Here is a 20229-nt window from a genome sequence, read left to right as displayed (position 1 = left end):
TTCAGAATAAAGTGTAGCCAGGTATAAAACTGGTTTAACAGGTCAAGCTGTACAAATGGCAGCTGGCTGCATATACACGAGGCTAGAGATTTAGTGACAGCACTAGCCAAAATCACACGTGTTTTATAATGCTGGCCGGTGCAGTCGGATGAACTTTTGGCTATATCTCACTTAAGTTATTTTAAGTGCAATGATTTTAGACAAGCTGATTGGCTGGAGATCATGTACGACTGCATAATGTTATTTATTTTTACCAGCAATATTGCCAATGACATTCGGGTTTTCAGCTTTGTGATATTATAATTATCAGCATAAAACCTTTATAACACACTTAGCTAGCCAACGTGTTTTAATGCTGGTGCACTCGGATGATGCAGTAATGCACTCGCTAGGCTCGTGCATTACGTAACCTCCAGCATTATTGCGGAAAAAACAGAACATACCTCATGACCACCCTCCAGTATATAGTGTGTGAAATAAATTAAAGCACTGGTCGTGGAATTCTGTGTTGTAAAGCCCCATTGGAGTTCCAAAAGAGGTGACAGACATGAAGATGTTGTAGTAGCAATCAGTGATGTGCTTTCAAGAAGGTTGCTCAGTATAGGCAGTGGTGCATGAACAGGCCTGTACTGAGTTACCAGTTATCACCAGCTTTAGGGATTGGAACAATTCTTGCAAACATCCAGGCCCCATGTGATTGTAGAAGGTCTTCTGTGCTTGAGTATGAGGGTTATCTATCTGACTATCAGCGATGGAAATTTTGGCTGTTTAAGCTGGCTTTCAGTGTATGGTTGTCAGGGAGTATATTCATGCACTTCATGCAGCACTCCTGCTGTCAGATAGCCAATCCAGAGACAGCTAGGTTCCCTAAGTGTGGGAATTGAAGAGCCTATACAGGACACCAATGCATGCCTTCACATACAGATCCACATAAGTTGTTAAGCATTCCGTGAAACAACTGGAGTGCATGCACAGTGTTGGGTTTGTAAACCGAATTATGACAGATCCATACTTCGTGTCCTTAATTAACTGTATTTTCTTTCCATCCCATACTAAATTAGCTTCCATACTTTTTCAGAAATATCGTTTCAATTGCTCATTCTGGTTAATTTGGTCATGTCAGGTTTCATAGAGAAACCAGGAGACGCTCTCAAGTTCCTTCCCCCAGCTAAGATACCTCACACGTAATAATAATACTTCACACGTACGTGAGAGCTTGGCTAGTATCGATCTATGTCTTTTTTCATTGTATTTCCCTAGTCTTACACATGTACAGTCACGAATAATTGAGCGGTAATCGTGTCATCAACTTTTTGAACCAGGAAGCTACGGCACCTGCGCGTGTCTTCACATAAGCGGATGTGTCTTGAGGAGCCTTTCCTACATTCTTGAATGTTCTATGCATAATCTGTGGACAGGCAACCACTAATTGTCAATTGTTTGAAGTGTTTGATCTGATCATATATAGTCACTTTGTCCACCGTCCTCACCATTGTGTATGTGCTACTGGTAGACGCGACCAAGTTTAGAGTGGATACTGCAACCATTGCGATCAGGGTCACCAGGTTTGCATTACTTGGTGTTGATTGACCCATTGCAAATATGGTCTGCCATATATATATACAGTCAGTACACGTGTGAACTGTATTATGTAAAATGTCAGGAGCTAGAACTAATAAAGTGCATAGGTCAACTATTGCTGTTGCTGAGTCAGCTCCTTGTGCAATGTTTTGTAGCCTCGATCATAATTATCCCAGGCCTCTTTTCCTAGCCTGCCTTGTGAGAAGGAGGCATGCTGTTGAGCTGCAACATGGAGCAGATCTCAGCTAGTTGCAAGGAAGCAGCCTTATCTCCTCTCACTCTCAGTGCAGTCTGGGTAGGCATTGTGATTCTTTCTACCAAGAGTGCATGAATGTAGATGTAACATCTACAGTATACATCCTTTTGTTGATTAGAATGAGTTTTTTGTATTAACTTTTTCATATTCAGTATTCACTAATTAATATGACAGTTCAAAAGTAAAAGTGTGAGCAAATTGTAAAAAGCAAAAAATTTCGCCTCCGGCGAGGCGGGAGGTGCAGCCTCAACGTGTATAACTTGTTTATACATGCCTCCAGGTATCACAGAACAAGAGGCATTATATAGATGAGGACTTTAACCTTGACCTGATGTAGGTGACGAACCGTGTGATTGCCATGTCTTTCCCAGCCAGTGGCAGTCGCTCCCTTTATCGTAACTCCATTCAAGAGGTGGGAAAATTCCTGGACAAGATGCACTTTGGTCATTACAGAGTCTATAACCTCTGCTGTGAGTGCCAGCTGCTGCTGATTAGTATCAAATTATGAATGTTTGATGTTGTATTCCAAGATAATTTTATGTTTACATATATTGGTTAGGGTGTGGATGCATTTGTTGTGGTTCGATCAAAGACTGCAATTTAGTGTTCTCGAAAAAAGCCCGTAATTATAATTATAGTGACTATTGCTCATTGTGGCCAGACATCAAAGAATTGGCACTACTGTTGTAAATACAGTACATGCCTGAGTAGTTAATCACCCAGGATGACATGTGGTCAATATATATACCTTATAATTATTACCAGGAGCACATTACAGAAGGAGCGTCTTACCTCGGGAATCGCATCTCGTGCAAGTTTGCAAAGCATGACCTTATATGCAAAATTGCTAAGTGGGTCTGCGGGCGAGTGCTAATTGAGCTGACGGTGCACTTTTACCAAGCGTAGGTCAATAAAAATGAACTACTTGCGAAGTAAGTGGGTGGTGAGATTTACAGTAATATCTAAAAATAGATTTCTGATTTTGTGTAAAATACATGACGTTATTGTGCAGATAGCTATGAATGCAGTTTTGCTCACAGCCCTATTCTCTTCATACACCCTTGATATTATATCCAGGGTGCAGATTGATTCAACCTAAATCACCTCCCAACACCCTATTAGCTTGCATTGCTTTTATACAAACTGTGGTCCATTTTTGCATGGCGAATCCTGGGTAGAATCCTGCAACAACCTGTCAATCGCAAGTATGATGATGTAGCCACTAATAATTATAATGACAAAGTAATGACAATGACAAATGAGGACTAGGCATTATAGTTACAATAGCTATTGTAGACTGTAATGTCATCAGTTTCTTATTCTTATGTATAGGGATTTAGTTGACTTCTGTGAAGATGCGTTCACTTGGATAGAAGCTAGCCAGAAGAATGTCATTGTGGTGCACTGCAAGGGAGGGAAAGGTGAGCCTTGTATGTATTTGTGTGTATGTGTGTGGAGGGTGAGGCTCGTGTGTGTGTTCGGACAAGTAGGGGGGCTCTGAGGTTGGCAAGGTGCGCTGACTTTTAATACATAACCAATACGGTAGGATTGTTTAAAGAAACTGGGATACTTTAGCCCCAAATCCCCTATTGCCTACGGCCTCAGTGTGTGTGAGGGGGGTGTAGCATTTCATTTTTCTTCTCATCTGACAGGTCGCACCGGAACCATGATCTCTGCCTGGTTGGTGAGGTCTGGTCTCTTTGAAGAGGCGAGGGATAGCCTGGATTATTTCACGTCCCGAGGGAAGAAGACACAAGGTGTGGACACACCCAGTCAGAGTCGCTACGTCCGTTATTACCAGTAACTGATAGCTGTCATGAACAGAAACTTACCACCGCCAGTAGCATTGAGAATGACTAACTTGACACTGCATGGGATATCAGGTGAGCAATGATGTCAGGTCAATAGCCGTACACAATAGTAATTGATGTTGATACAATAATTATTGTGTGGCCACCCATTGATTAAACTTGCCTCTTTCGCAATAAACACCCACAAACTAGCTGTTTGAAGTTATACCTCTTTCGCAATTAGTGTTTATGGGTTTGTGGTGAACATGTGGGTGTAAGAAGCAACAGCATGTGATGCCCTATAGCTATAGTCATAGGTATATACATATATGCACATTTATCTCATTGTTGTCATGTTGTCATGGTGTTCTCATTACAATTATGCTATTTTGTAAGTATTCCCTTTGATGTGCATGCATTCCTAGGGCTTGGCAGAGGAGATGGTTCAGACTGAAGTGTACCTTGATGAGGATATCGTCTTTGAGTGCTCTCTAGACTCTCCCAATGCAAACGTAGTGAGTATTACATTGCAATTTTAACATGCGCAGCTTTCATTTACACTAACATTTAAGTCTACCCATAGGATTACCATGATTTCATTCATTGCAGACACGGATTAATTTCGACCAAAATACAAGCAGTATTGAAGTGGTTACGGTTCAAGTTTTGCACCACTAACGTAAGTAGCTATTGATCTATCCTCAAAGAGATTGTCATGATTATGTCCCTCCATATAGCGTTCCATTCCCACTGACAATGATAAGTGTCATTTCTACTTTTGGTTTCATACCACATTCATTGAAAATAACAGGTATTGTAATGATCCTTACCATGGACGTTGTGCACACTACAGCCGTATTACTATAATGTTTTGCGAGCGTCAAACCATATACATGTATATCAAAATTTTGCAAGCGTTTATCACTTCGCAAACATTAAATCGCAAAACTAGTACTGGTAACGACACACGATCCTTGCCAGAACGAAATAGTTAGGGTCAAATTTTCTACTGATTTGGCACATTCACAAAGGTTTTTCCCTTCAAAATGTTCTACAAATTTACTATTCTCACAGGTTCTTTGGAGCAAGAGAATTGGACAATCTCCATAAGTCCAAACTGCACAGTTACTACCCGGTCGGGCGTCAGACTTTAGTGGTACCTACTCTGTGATCGAAAATAGACTGACTGGGAGTGCCTTATTAGTAGACTAAGTGTTTGTAGGGTGTGGGTGAATCGTTCTCATGGCTTTATTATGATTTGCAACATTTTTATCACGTTATTTCCCAAATTGGAACTTAGCTTGTCGCATGGTTACACCCTGTTTTATTAATGATGTTTACAGTTGAAACCGAAAATGTTGTTAACTATGAGCAACACCACCCCTATATGCTATTCCTGTCTCACAGCATTTAGTAAAACGGCTGTATATATAACAAGGTCAATCTAATTAGACGGTTTTTCTTGTAGTAGTGTTTGTTGCCCAGTGAGTGGGCAGATCAAAGCAATTCAGTGCTCTGTATATGGCATGTTGCATCACTACCATAGCAACCACATACTGCACTGGCACTTGCACTTTGTGTAAATACAGTAGATTTTGAGAAAGAAGTCTACTTTTGGGACTTATGATCCACCCTCCCACCCAATACTCATTTGATCCCCTTTTATTATAGGCTACTACCTTTTCCATTAGTTGTGGGAACAAAACCTAAGAATTTACTATGGAATATACTAAAAACACATGTCTTTTATTACAATTTATAGGGAAAAAACTTGACCAATCAGAAGAGTTTGACGTCATTGGGCAACAAGTTAGTTATTGCAGGCGCCTGGAGCAACATAATGCTCTCGCTCGTGCTGGGCAATAACTAATACATAATGATCTTGGCTGTGCATGTACCCTAAAATCAGAATAGTGGTCAATGCCTCCAGACAGTAGTGAGTGGGTGTTTACTTGACCTCATTATGATCTTAGAGCTATTAGGCTAGAAGGTGTCCTTATTTGTTCATGGCAAAATATCGTATGATCAGAAAACTTATATGATCAGAGGCCCTTGAAGTCATTTACCACAAGTTCCTGCTTTGCTGCCACTATTGACATATTCATGCTGTATTATAATGCAACCATGACAAACTCCATTAGCAAGTGTCCATTTCTTAATAAGGTGTTCTGCCAAAACAGTGCATGCAATGTGCATGTGCACATGATTTAATCATTGCTAGTGTATAAAAGTAGCTGGCAGAGCCAATGCAATCATTCTGCAAAGTAGTCGAAGTCAAAATACTCAACAATGGCAACTCTACGATTTGTGGTGCTTTGCATTGCACTGTTTGCTGGTGTCGCTAATGCACATGGATATTATAGACCAACCGGTCTTCCCGAGGGAGCACAGCTTGGGGACAGCTGCACCCCCAGAGGACAACCTAGAAGATGTGGAGAGGCAACTCTTCTTGGGCGAACTGAGACTGAGCTAGGTGAAACAGATGGAATCGAAGGGTTAGTGAACAAATTTGCTGTAAATGGTACATGTATCCATTCTTTAACTCTGCAGACCGAATGTGTGTCGAGTGTCCAAGATGTACATGCAGCAAACACGAAGCTACACGTATCAAGAGTTTTGCTACAGAAGCAGATTTGGAGGTCGTCGTTGTTTGTAGGTTTTATGACACTACTTATTTTGCAAAATTTATAAATCCTATACAGTACTGACTGTTATGCCACTAATCAATGCAATGGTACGATGGTCAACTTCACCAAGAATTCTACTGATTGCTGTGACGGATTTGCTCAAGGTGAACCCATGGAGCCAGAGGCTGGGGCAGCTGGAGAAAGTTTTGGTTTCTTTAGGAGATATAAGAATCGCAATTCCCTGAGAACTGAGGGATGCCCTGTCAGTAAGTGACTTGAAAACTACCATCTCTCTATGCTCATAATTAATTTTTGTCCTTCTTAGTGCTGAGGGAAAACGTTATGGATTGTTTGAACGAGCTGGCTCTAAATGAATTCCTGACAGAAACTGATCTACTGCCAGACATTGTTGAGAGATTTGAGTCAGGAACTGACCCAATTACAGTGTTTGGTCTTTCCAATGAAGCATTCGCAGGTCTGGACGATATTACACGAGCTCTGCTGTTCAGTGAAATTTCCAGAGAGACAACAATTTCTGCACATATTGGAGAAGGAAGTGTTCCAGAGAATAGATTGTTTAATGGTCAGCTGATACAAACACTAGCCTCCAACGTGTCTCTCCATATTGGAAAAACTGGAAATAGGACTGTCAAGGTATTGTGTTTCTAGTAGAGGTTGTGTACTGTTAACTATATTGCTTTTCTGTTTTAAATTAGGTATTCTATGTGAATGGAGTGCGGATTTCTCAACCAAATGCCTGCCAAGCTCGCAATGGTGTAGTGCACATTGTCGATGATGTTCTGCCCTTCTCCTCAGCCACCATCAATGATGTTTTAACTCAGCAGTCTTCTCGTTTCAGCACTTTCCAGCAACTGGCAGAAGAAGCTGATATTGCTGAACTATTAGATGTTCCGCAGAAGTCTCGAACTGTTTTTGCCCCTACAAACGATGCCTTTGATCCAGATTTTGTTGATTGTCTACTTGAGGATGGCAATGAAAGATATCTTTCTACTTTTGTTCTCATTCATATCTCCTATCCTGCTGAGTTCACAACCACTCTTTCTGAGCGTAAGTATGTCCCAACATTCACCTACTGGTCTCTTAAAGTTACCTCAACGGATGAAGGAGTGAGCATCACCAACGATAATATCCTTATTGACGATACTGACATCCCTGCTCGTAACGGTGTGATCCATGCCATCCCCAACATTATTCAGCCCTTTACTGATAGACAGTTGGAGCAATTTTGTCCAGGCATCACAGCTACAATGGAGCCAACAACACCTCCGATTATTGTCGAACCTGAGGTCACCCCCGATCCTGACGGTATTCCTCCTGGTGGAGTCGTGGTCCCTCCTGAGTCTGTGGGTGTCTAAGAACCAGAACATTGAACTGCTGCATGATTTCTGTATATTTTACTTCAATTGGTTGTGGTTGTGATACAATTACTATAAACAAATTAAATGATTTAAAGCACAGCTGATTGTCTGGAGATGTGTATAGCAATACAAACAAGAATGAAATGTAGCCAACTATAAAACTGGTTTAACAGGTCAAGCTGTACAAATGGCAGCTGGCTGCATATACACGAGGCTAGAGATCACGTGACAGCACTAAATCCTTTAGAACACACCTAGCCAAAATCACGTGTTTTAATGCTGGCCAGTGCACTCGGATGAACTCTCGGCTACATCTCACTTAAGTGTACATTAACAACTTAAAGCACAAACTACAAAGTGTGGTTAAAGTGCAGTCATTTTAGACAAGCTGATTGGCTGGAGATCATGTAAATCCAGTCACTAACAGTGCAGTTAAGTGTGCAATAAGTTTTTATTGCACAATCATCATTTAAGTCATCCAGCCATCTCAAAAGTGCAGCTTGAAGCTAGGTAGTAATCAAATCAGGCTTTTTAGCTTTGGGATATTAGCATAAAACCTTTATAACACACTTAGCTAGCCAACGTGTTTTAATGCTGGTGCACTCGGATGATGCAATAAGGTTGAGTAATGCACTCGCTAGGCTCGTGAATTACGTAACCTCCAGCATTATTGCTTAAGTCGAAAAAGACAGAACATACCTCATGACCAGCCTCCAGTATATAGTGTGTGAAAGAAATCAAACCAGCACTGGTCGTGGAATTCTGTGTTGTGAAGCCCCATTGGAGTTTCGAAAGAGGTGACGGACATGAAGATGTTGTAGTAGCAAATCAGTGATGTGCTTTCAAGAAGGTTGCTCAGTATAGGCAGTGGTGCATGAACAGGCCTGTACTGAGTTACCAGTTATCGCCAGCTTTAGGGATTGGAACAATTCTTGTAAACATTCAGGCCACATGCAGGCTGTGATTGTAGAAGGTCTTCTGTGCTTGAGTATGAGAGTTATCTATCTGACTATCAGCGATGGAAATTTTCTGCTGAGTTCACAGCCACTCTTTCTGAGCGTAATTATGTCCCAACATTCACCTACTGGTCTCTTAAAGTTAATTTAGCCAAACACCAATGATAATATCCCTCTTGACGATACTGACATCCCTGCTCGTAACGGTGTGATCCATGCCATCTCTGAGATCATCCACCCTTTACCGATAGACAGTTGGAACGATTTTGTCCAGGCATCACAGCTACCATGGAGCCAACAACACCTCCGATTGTTGTCGAACCTGAGGCCACCCCCGATCCTGACGGCATTCCTGGCGGATCCAGAGGCGGGATCGTGGTCCCTCCTGAGGCTGTGGGTCGCTAGAACCAGAACATTTAACTGACAATAACTGCTGCATGATTTCTGTATATTTTACTTCTTTTGGTTGTGGTTATGATACAGTTACTGATACTTATTTTAATGAATTAAAGCACAGCTGATTGGCAGGAGATGTGTGATCGATCACTACTTTTTTCATGAAAAATAGCAATAAGAGACAGAATGAAATGTAGCCAGGTATAAAACTGGTTTAACCAGGTCAAGCTGTACAAATGGCAGCTGGCTGCATATACACGAGGCTAGAGATTCAGTGACAGCACTAAATCATAGATAGTAGTTGTCTACTATCTATGACTAAATCCTAGAACACACCTAGCCATAATCACGTGTTTTAATGCTGGCCGGTGCACTTGGATTAACTCTCGGCTACTTCTCACTTAAGTGTGCAATAACAAAACTTAACTTGCCATAGCTTTTCCTCGATGATCTCATCCATCTGCGCCTTGGTGAAAGGACAGTCTAAGCAAATTGAAAATAAAATCATTAGAAGGGGGCCTTTCGAATAAATATCGTACACAATTACATAATGCTAGTATATGATACCAACATACGTTCTTTTCGCCAACTGGAGAAGTCAAAACGGATGTGATGTTTGAGGGCAACGGGACTCATGCTGCACAGGGCCCATAGAGGTAAACACAGAGCCAGGTGAGTAGACTCATGTGCCAAAGATATGAGAAGACTGAAACAACTTACTTTGTTGGGAATTATTAAATTTATATCTGCATGGTCTTCTGACCATACATTCTGCTTTCAAATCATGTGTAATAGACTTTCTGACATTGTACATTAATATTGAGAGAAAGTTGCTTACTTTGGAGAAGGGGTTCCGTTTGGGCCACTCCTAATAAAATAGGTTGTTGTGTGGTTGTCCGTGTCATAGGATAGATGCTTCGTTGTTAAGCACATGCAGGGTTGGGCTCAGCCTGATCATTAACTTGATCTGAAGGGATCTCTTGGGAGGTGTTGGGTTTGTAAACCGAATTTATGACAGAATCCATACTTCATATCCTTAACACATAAATACCTTTTATTTGTCTTTCCATCCCATGCAGACTGAATTAGCTTCCATACTTTTCAGAAGTATTGTTTCAATTACTCGTTCTGCTTAATTTGGTCATGTCGGGTTTGATAGAGAAACTAGGAGATGCTCTCAAGTTCCTTCGCCCAGCTAAGATTGACACGTACGTGAAGAGCTTGACTATAATATCGGTCCATGTCTTTTTTCATTGTACTTCCCTAGTCTTACACACGAATAGATTGAGCAGTAATCGTGTCATCAACTTTTTGAACCAGGGAAGCTACGGCACCTGTTTCTTTAGATAAGCGGATGTGTCTTGAGGAGCCTTTCCTATACATTCTTGAATGCTCTATTTACGATCATCAGGGTTAGAGAGACGAGGGGGTAGAGACACAGCTTTGTTTGTTGGTAGGGTAATGATATGTTTACGATTTGATAGTTGAAATCAAGTATTGCAAGCTATGAGCAACACCACCCCTACGCTACGCCTGTGTCACAGCATTTAGTGAAGTGGCCATAATTATAAAGGTCGATCTAATTAGGCGTAGTAGTGTGTAATGATCTTGGCTGTGCATGCATGTACCCTAAAATCAGAATGGTGACTGCATGTGTATACTGTACATTGTTATGCATAATCTGTGGTTCAACAATAGTGAGGTGGTTTGCTACCTCATTATGCTTTAGGTAGGTGTATAAGAAAGTGTCCTTAAACCATAATTATTTGTTCATGTCAAAATAATGTATGATCAGAAAACTTATGATCACGGCCCTTGAAGTCATTTACCACAAGTTCTTGTGCTGTATGGTGACTGCATGTGTATACTGTACATTGTTATGCATGATCTGTGGTTCAACAATAGTGAGGTGGTTTGCTACCTCATTATGATCTCCAAGCTTTAGGTAGGTGTATAAGAAAGTGTCCTTAAACCATAATTATTTGTTCATGTCAAAATAATGTATGATCAGAAAACTTATGATCAAACCCTTGAAGTCATTTACCACAAGTTCTTGTGCTGTATTGTAAATGCAACCATGACAAACTTCATTAGCAAGTGTCCATTTCTTAATAAGGTGTTCTGCCAAAACAGGCAATGTGTATGTATGTGTACATTGCTAGTGTATAAAAGTAACTGGCAGAGCCAATGCAATCATTCTGCAAAGTAGTCAAAGTCAAATTACTCAACAATGGCAACTCTACGATTTGTGGTGCTCTGCATTGCACTGTTTGCTGGTGTCGCTAATGCACAAGGATATAGACCAACTGGTCTTCCAAACGGAGCACAGCTTGGTGACAGCTGCACCCCCAGACGACACTCTATAGCTAAAAGATGTGGAGAGGCAACTCTTATTGGGCAAACTGAGACTGAGCTAGGTGAAACAGATGGAATCGAAGGGTTAGTGTACAAAATTAGCCGGCTGTGTATGGCACATGCATGTATCCATTCTTTAACTCTGCAGACCGAATGTGTGTCGAGTGTCCAAGATGTACATGCAGCAAACACGAGGCTACACATATCAAGAGTTTCGCATCTTTAGAGGCTTTTCTTTGTAAGTTTTATGACACTAATTATTTTGCACATACTATTTTTTTATCACTGATTCCCTATAAATACAGTACTGACTGTTTTGTCACTAATCAATGCAATGGTACGATGGTCAACTTCACCAACAACACTATTGATTGCTGTGACGGATTTGCTCAAGGTGAATCCATGGAGTCAGCGGCTGTGGCAGCTGGAGAGAGTTTTGATTTCATTAGGAGATATAGGAATCGCATTTCCTTGAGAACTGAGGGATGCCCTGTCAGTAAGTGACTTGAAAATTACTATAATCATAAATACATTTTTTGTTCTCCTGCTTAGTGCTGAGGGAAAACGTTATGGATTGTTTGAACGAGCTGGCTCTAAATGAATTCCTGACAGAAACTAATGAACTGCCAGACATTGTTGAGAGATTTGAGTCAGAAACTGACCCAATTACAGTGTTTGCTCTTTCCAACAAAGCATTTGCAGGTCTGAACGATATTACACGAGCTCTGCTGTTCAATATAATTACCAGAGAGACAATTATTTCTGCACATATCGGAGAAGGAAGTATTCCAGAGAATAAATTGTTCAATGGCCAGCTGATACAAACACTAGCCTCCAACGTGTCTCTTCATATTGGAAAAACTAGAAATAGTACTGTCAAGGTATTGTATTTTCTAGTATAGAGGTTGTCAATGTGTACTGTTAACTATAATTATTGCTTTCCTGTTTTCAATTAGGTATTCTTCGTGAATGGAGTGCGGATTTCTCAACCAAATGCCTGCCAAGCTCGCAATGGTGTAGTGCACATTATCGATAATTTTCTGCCCTTTTCCTCAGACACCATTAAGGACGTTTTAACTCAGCAGTCTTCTCGTTTCAGCATTTTTCAGCAACTGGCAGAAAAAGCTGATATTGCTGAACTCTTAGATGTTCCGCAGAAATCTCAAACTGTTTTTGCCCCTACAAACGATGCCTTTGATCCAGGTTTTGTTGATTGTCTACTTAAAGATGCCAATAAAGGATATCTTTCTACTTTTGTTCTCCTTCATATCTCCTATCCTGCTGAGTTCACAACCACTCTTTCTGAGCGTAGTTATGTCCCAACATTCATCTCCCGTCTTAAAGTTAACTTAGCCGAAGAAGTAGTGAGGATTACCAACGCTAATATCATTCCCAACCGTATTATCTCTCTTGACGGTACTGACATCCCTGCTCGTAACGGTGTGATCCATGCCATCCCCGAGATCATCCAGACCTTTACCGATGAACAGTTGGGGCAAATTTGTCCAGGCATCACAGCTATAATGGAGCTTGTTATCGAACCTGAGGTCACCCCCGATCCTGACAGCATTCCTACTGATTGAGTCGTGGTCCCTCCTGAGCCTGTGGGTCGCTAAGAACCAGAACATTGAACTGATAATAACTGCAGCATGCATGATTTCTGTATATTTTACTTCTTTTGGTTGTAGTTGTGATACTGATACAAAAAATAATAGTTTAAAGCTGAGATGTGTGATGATCACAGCACTAAGTTACCTTTTTTTCATGAAAAATAGCAATACAGAAATGTAGCCACATATGACAGGTCCAGTTGTACAAATGGCAGCTGGATGTACACGAGGCTAGTGATCACGTGACAGCACTAAATCCTTGTTGTTTAATGCTGGTGCACTTGGATAAAGTCTTGCTACTTCTCACTTGTACTTAAGTGTGCATTAACAACTTAAAGCACATGCACGTATAAAGTGTGGTTTTAAAGCACAGTAATTTTAGATAAGCTGATTGGCTGGAGATCATGTGACAACTGCATAATGTTTCTTTATTTTTACCAGCAATAATATTATTGCCATGACATCCATTCACTGACTGTACTTTAAATTACACTTGTAATTCATCATCCTTCAAGGTCATACAGCCAATCTCAAAAGTGCAGCTTGAAGCTAGGTAGTAATCAATTTAGATCAGCAAGTTAGCTTGAACAGAGTTTTCAGTTTTGTGATATCAGCAATAACACCTATAGAAATTTCCGTGCTGTGAAGCCCCATGGCCATTGGAGTTCCGAAAGGGGTAACGGACATGAAGATGTTATAGTAGCAAATCAGTGATGTGCCTTTCAAGAAGTTTGCTGAGTATAGGCAGTAGCGAAACAGGCCTGTAGTAACAGGGTTAGTTTTATCTCCAGCTTTAGGGATTGGAACAATTCTTGCAAACTTCCAGGCCCTAGGAAACACTCTTGAGGTGATTGATTAGAAAAACTGAGATCATATAGCTGCAGCTGTGTGTTTTAGCATGAAACCACATCAGCGAGAGAACGAGAGAGCCATTTCCTCTAACATAGGAATTCCTCGGGCTGTGATTGTAGAAGGTTTTCTGTGCTTGAGTAGCTATGAGGGTTCTATCTGACTATCTTTTGTATGGCTGTCACTCAGGGAGTACATTCATGCACTTTAGTCTTCACGCAGCACTCCTGCTGTCAGTTATAGCCAATCCAGAAACAGCTAGGTTCCCTAAGTGTGGGAATCGAAGAGCCTATCAGGACACCAATGCATGCCTAATTCACATGCAGGTCCACATAATACAGAAATTGTTAAGCATTCCGTAAAACAACTGACCCAAAAATATGGTTTTACGAAAATACCTTAGAGATGAGGATCATCCGATGGCCATGCACATTTCCTCCATTCCTGTTCCTATCCAAGCGCCACACACTTCTTGATCGGTAATTAATCTAGCCAGGTTTCTGTAATACAAATTATATCTGGTCTTCTGACCGTACATCACTGCTTTCAAATCATGTGTAATAAACTTTCTGACATTGTACATTAATATTGAGAGAAAGTTGCTTACTTTGGGGAAGGGTGTTCCGTTTGGGCCACTCCTGAAAAAATAGGTTGTTGTGTGGTTGTCCGTGTCATAGCTAGGATAGATGCTTCATTGTTAAGTACATGCAGGGTTGGGCTCAGCCTGATCATCAACTTGATCTGAAGGGATCTCTTGGGAGGTGTTGGGTTTATAAACCGAATTTATGACAGAATCCATACTTCATATCCTTAACACATAAATACCTTTTATTTGTCTTTCCACCCCATGCAGACTGAATTAGCTTCCATACTTTTCAGAAGTATTGTTTCAATTGCTCGTTCTGCTTAATTTGGTCATGTCGGGTTTGATAGAGAAACCAGGAGATGCTCTCAAGTTCCTTCGCCCAGCTAAGATTGACACGTACGTGAAGAGCTTGACTATAGTATTGGTCCATGTCTTTTTTCATTGTACTTCCCTAGTCTTACACAGTCACGAATAGATTGAGCAGTAATCGTGTCTTCAACTTTTTGAACCAGGGAAGCTACGGCACCTGTTTCTTTAGATAAGCGGATGTGTCCTGAGGAACCTTTCCTATACATTCTTGAATGCTCTATTTACGATCATCAGGGTTAGAGGAAAGAGGGGGTAGAGACACAGCTTCGTTTGTTGGTAGGGTAATGATATGTTTACGATTTGATATGTTGAAATCAAGTATTGCAAGCTATGAGCAACACCACCCCTACGCTACGTCTGTGTCACAGCATTTAGTGAAGTGGCCATAATTATAAAGGTCGATCTAATTAGGCGTAGTAGTGTGTAATGATCTTAGCTGTGCATGCATGTACCCTAAAATCAGAATGGTGACTGCATGTGTATACGTACATTGTTACACATGATCTGTGGTTCAACAATAGTGAGGTGGTTTGCTACCTCATTATGCTTTAGGTAGGTGTATAAGAAAGTGTCCTTAAACCATAATTATTTGTTCATGTCAAAATAATGTATGATCAGAAAACTTATGATCACGGCCCTTGAAGTCATTTACCACAAGTTCTTGTGCTGTATGGTGACTGCATGTGTATACTGTACATTGTTATGCATAATCTGTGGTTCAACAATAGTGAGGTGGTTTGCTACCTCATTATGCTTTAGGTATATAGGTGTATAAGAAAGTGTCCTTAAACCGTAATTATTTGTTCATGTCAAAATAATGTATGATCAGAAAACTTATGATCACGGCCCTTGAAGTCATTTACCACAAGTTCTTGTGCTGTATGGTGACTGCATGTGTATACTTTACATTGTTATGCATGATCTGTGGTTCAATAATAGTGTGTTGGTTTGCTACCTCATTATGATCTCCAAGCTTTAGGTAGGTGTATAAGAAAGTGTCCTTAAACCATAATTATTTGTTCATGTCAAAATAATGTATGATCAGAAAACTTATTATCAAAGCCCTTGAAGTCATTTACCACAAGTTCTTGTGCTGTATTGTAAATGCAACCATGACAAACTCCATTAGCAAGTGTCCATTTCTTAATAAGGTGTTCTGCCAAAACAGGCAATGTGTATGTGTACATTGCTAGTGTATAAAAGTAACTGGCGGAGCCAATGTAATCATTCTGCAAAGTAGTCAAAGTCAAAATTACTCAACAATGGCAACTCTACGATTTGTGGTGCTCTGCATTGCACTGTTTGCTGGTGTCGCTAATGCACAAGGATATAGACCAACTGGTCTTCCCAACGGAGCACAGCTTGGTGACAGCTGCACCCCCAGACGACACTCTATAGCTAAAAGATGTGGAGAGGCAACTCTTATTGGGCAAACTGAGACTGAGCTAGGTGAAACAGATGGAATCGAAGGGTTAGTGTACAAAATTAGCCGGCTTTATATGGTACACGCATGTATCCATTCTTTAACTCTGCAGACCGAATGTGTGTCGAGTGTCCAAGATGTACATGCAGCAAACACGAGGCTACACATATCAAGAGTTTCGAATCTTTAGAGGCTTTTCTTTGTAAGTTTTATGACGCTAATTATTTTGCACATACTATTTTTTATCACTGATTCCCTATAAATACAGTACTGACTGTTTTGTCACTAATCAATGCAATGGTACGATGGCCAACTTCACCAATAACACTATTGATTGCTGTGATGGATTTGCTCAAGGTGAATCCATGGAGTCAGCGGCTGTGGCAGCTGGAGAGAGTTTTGATTTCATTAGGAGATATAGGAATCACATTTCCTTGAGAACTGAGGGATGCCCTGTCAGTAAGTGACTTGAAAATTACTATAATCATAATTACATTTTTTGTTCTCCTGCTTAGTGCTGAGGGAAAACGTTATGGATTGTTTGAACGAGCTGGCTCTAAATGAATTCCTGACAGAAACTAATGAACTGCCAGACATTGTTGAGAGATTTGAGTCAGAAACTGACCCAATCACAGTGTTTGCTCTTTCCAACGAAGCATTTGAAGGTCTGAACGATATTACACGAGCTCTGCTGTTCAATATAATTACCAGAGAGACAATTATTTCTGCACATATCGGAGAAGGAAGTATTCCAGAGAATAAATTGTTCAATGGCCAGCTGATACAAACACTAGCCTCCAACGTGTCTCTTCATATTGGAAAAACTAGAAATAGTACTGTCAAGGTATTGTATTTTCTAGTATAGAGGTTGTCAATGTGTACTGTTAACTATAATTATTGCTTTCCTCTTTTCAATTAGGTATTCTATGTGAATGGAGTGCGGATTTCTCAACCAAATGCCTGCCAAGCTCGCAATGGTGTAGTGCACATTGTCGATAATTTTCTGCCCTTTTCCTCAGACACCATTAAGGACGTTTTAACTCAGCAGTCTTCTCGTTTCAGCATTTTTCAGCAACTGGCAGAAAAAGCTGATATTGCTGAACTCTTAGATGTTCCGCAGAAATCTCAAACTGTTTTTGCCCCTACAAACGATGCCTTTGATCCAGGTTTTGTTGATTGTCTACTTAAAGATGCCAATAAAGGATATCTTTCTACTTTTGTTCTCCTTCATATCTCCTATCCTGCTGAGTTCACAACCACTCTTTCTGAGCGTAATTATGTCCCAACATTCATCTCCCGTCTTAAAGTTAACTTAGCCGAAGAATTAGTGAGCATTACCAATGCTAATATCATTCCAAACCGTATTATCCCTCTTGACGGTACTGACCTCCCTGCTCGTAACGGTGTGATCCATGCCATCCCCGAGATCATCCAGACCTTTACCGATGAACAGTTGGGGCAAATTTGTCCAGGCATCACAGCTATAATGGAGCTTGTTATCGAACCTGAGGTCACCCCCGATCCTGACAGCATTCCTACTGATTGAGTCGTGGTCCCTCCTGAGCCTGTGGGTCGCTAAGAACCAGAACATTGAACTGATAATAACTGCAGCATGCATGATTTCTGTATATTTTACTTCTTTTGGTTGTAGTTGTGATACTGATACAAAAAATAATAGTTTAAAGCTGATAAGGCTGGAGATGTGTGATGATCACAGCACTAAGTTATCTTTTGTTCATGAAAAATAGCAATACAGAAATGTAGCCACATATGACAGGTCCAGTTGTACAAATAGCAGCTGCATGGATGTACACGAGGCTAGTGATCACGTTACAGCACTAAACCCTTGTATGCTGGTGCACTTGGATAAAGTCTTGCTACTTCTCACTTGTACTTAAGTGTGCATTAACAACTTAAAGCACATGCACGTATAAAGTGTGGTTTTAAAGTGTAGTAATTTTAGATAAGCTGATTGGCTGGAGATCATGTGACAACTGCATAATGTTTCTTTATTTTTACCAGCAATAATATTATTGCCATGACATTCATTAAATCCAGTCACTGGCTGTACTTTAAATTACAAGTGTGCAATAAAGTGTGCAATAAGTTGTTATTGCACACTAGTAATTCATCATCCTTCAAGTTATCCAGCCAATCTCAAAAGTGCAGCTTGAAGCTAGGTAGTAATCAAATTAGATCAGCAAATTAGCTTGAACAGAGTTTTCAGTTTTGTGATAAGACAGAACTATACCTCATGCATGACCAAGGTCGTAGCCTCCAGTAATAGTGTGTGAAAGAAATCAAAGCACTGGTCGTGGATTTCTGTGCTGTGAAGCCCCATGGCCATTGGAGTTCCGAAAGGAGTGACGGACATGAACTACGGATGTCGTAGTAGCAAATCAATGATGTGCCTTTCAAGAAGTTTGCTGAATATAAGCAGTAGCGAAACAGGCCTGTAGTTAACAGGGTTAGTTTTATCGCCAGCTTTAGGGATTGGAACAATTCTTGCAAACTTCCAGGCCCTAGGAAACATCCCTGAGCTGATTAATTAATACATTGCTAGCTGTGTGTTTTAGCATGAAACCAGAAGTATTATCAGCTCCAGACTAGAGCTTTTATTATTAATTGAGAGAGCCATTTCCTCTAACATAGGAATTCCTCAGACTGTGATTGTAGAAGGTCTTCTGTGCTTGAGTAGATCTATGAGGGTTTATCTGACTATCAGCGATTGCGATTCGGAAATTTTGGAAAAACTAAGCTGCTGGCTTTTGTATGGGAGTACATTCATGCACTTCAGTCTTCACGCAGCACTCCTGCTGTCAGTTATAGCCAATCCAGAGACAGCTAGGTTCCCTAAGTGTGGGAATCGAAGAGCCTATACAGGACACCAATGCATGCCTAATTCACATGCAGGTCCACATAATACAGAAATTGTTAAACATTCCGTAAAACAACTGACCCCAAAAAATGGTTTTACGAAAATACCTTAGAGATGAGGATCATCCGATGGCCACATCTCCTCCATTTATTCCTATCCAAGCGCCACACACTTCTTGATCGGCTAGCCAGGTTTCTGTAATACAAATTATATCTGGTCTTCTGACCGTACATTCTGCTTTCAAATCATGTGTAATAGACTTTCTGACATGCATTGTACATTAATATTGAGAGAAAGTTGCTTACTTTGGAGAAGGGTGTTCCGTTTGGGCCACTCCAAAAAAAATAGGTTGTTGTGTGGTTGTGCGTGTCATAGGATAGATGCTTCGTTGTTAAGTACATGCAGGGTTGGGCTCAGCCTGATCATCAACTTGATCTGAAGGGATCTCTTGGAAGTGTTGGGTTTATAAACCGAATCCATACTTCATATCCTTAACACATAAATACTTTTTATTTTTATATATTTTCTTTCCATCCCATGCAGACTGAATTAGCTTCCATACTTTTTCAGAAGTCAATTGCTCGTTTTGCTTAATTTGGTCATGTCGGGTTTGATAGAGAAACCAGGAGATGCTCTCAAGTTCCTTCGCCCAGCTAAGATTGACACGTACGTGAAGAGCTTGACTATAGTATCATTCTATGTCTTTTTTCATTGTACTTCCCTAGTCTTATACACAGTCACGAATAGATTGAGCAGTAGCTAATCGTGTCATCAACTTTTTGAATCAGGGAAGCTATGGCACCTGTTTCTTTAGATAAGCGGATGTGTCTTGAGGAACCTTTCCTATACATTGAATGCTCTATTTACGATCGTCAGGGTTAAAGGGAAGAGGGGGTAGAGACACAGCTTCGTTTGTTGGTAGGGTAATGATATGTTGAAACCAAGTGTTGCAAGCTATGAGCAACACCACCCCTACGCTACGCCTGTGTCACAGCATTTAGTGAAGTGGGCATAACTATAAAGATTGATCTAATTAGTGTGTAATGATCTTAGCTGTGCATGCATGTGTACTGTATATTGTTATGCATGATCTGTGGTTCAACAATAGTGAGTGTGGTTTGCTACCTCATTATGATCTCCAAGCTTTAGGTAGGTGTATAAGAAAGTGTCCTTA

The 20229-nt window shown here is 40.6% G+C and overlaps 4 protein-coding genes across 4 annotated transcripts; all 4 read left to right on the top strand.

Annotated features, from left to right (window-relative positions):
* Positions 1-1810: 1810 nt before the first annotated feature.
* Positions 1811-4770, top strand: LOC135349788 (phosphatidylinositol 3,4,5-trisphosphate 3-phosphatase TPTE2-like). Its single transcript, XM_064548398.1, is given in 8 exon segments — positions 1811-1870; positions 2118-2331; positions 3139-3258; positions 3490-3720; positions 4053-4142; positions 4237-4306; positions 4365-4438; positions 4702-4770. Coding segments are annotated over 5 exon segments (654 nt in total). The 3' UTR covers positions 4082-4142; positions 4237-4306; positions 4365-4438; positions 4702-4770.
* A 1085-nt stretch (positions 4771-5855) lies between these two features.
* Positions 5856-7737, top strand: LOC135350683 (transforming growth factor-beta-induced protein ig-h3-like). The gene is made up of 5 exons (XM_064549545.1): positions 5856-6122; positions 6178-6279; positions 6330-6520; positions 6580-6908; positions 6971-7737. The coding sequence occupies exons 1-5, from the start codon at positions 5917-5919 to the stop codon at positions 7628-7630; spliced, it is 1488 nt and encodes a 495-aa protein (XP_064405615.1). The 5' UTR covers positions 5856-5916; the 3' UTR covers positions 7631-7737.
* Positions 7738-11150: 3413 nt separating this feature from the next.
* On the top strand, positions 11151-13066 carry LOC135350685 (periostin-like). The gene is made up of 5 exons (XM_064549546.1): positions 11151-11424; positions 11489-11578; positions 11646-11836; positions 11893-12221; positions 12297-13066. The coding sequence occupies exons 1-5, from the start codon at positions 11216-11218 to the stop codon at positions 12921-12923; spliced, it is 1446 nt and encodes a 481-aa protein (XP_064405616.1). The 5' UTR covers positions 11151-11215; the 3' UTR covers positions 12924-13066.
* Positions 13067-15986: 2920 nt separating this feature from the next.
* On the top strand, positions 15987-17876 carry LOC135350660 (periostin-like). Its single transcript, XM_064549518.1, has 5 exons — positions 15987-16225; positions 16290-16379; positions 16446-16636; positions 16693-17021; positions 17097-17876. The coding sequence occupies exons 1-5, from the start codon at positions 16017-16019 to the stop codon at positions 17721-17723; spliced, it is 1446 nt and encodes a 481-aa protein (XP_064405588.1). The 5' UTR covers positions 15987-16016; the 3' UTR covers positions 17724-17876.
* The last annotated feature ends 2353 nt before the right edge of the window (positions 17877-20229 follow it).

The sequence above is a fragment of the Halichondria panicea genome, chromosome 16 (assembly GCF_963675165.1).
Source record: "Halichondria panicea chromosome 16, odHalPani1.1, whole genome shotgun sequence".
Classification (NCBI taxonomy): Eukaryota; Metazoa; Porifera; class Demospongiae; order Suberitida; family Halichondriidae; genus Halichondria; species Halichondria panicea.
Note: the sequence above shows the minus strand (reverse complement) of the source record. Positions and strands in the feature narration are given on the sequence as shown.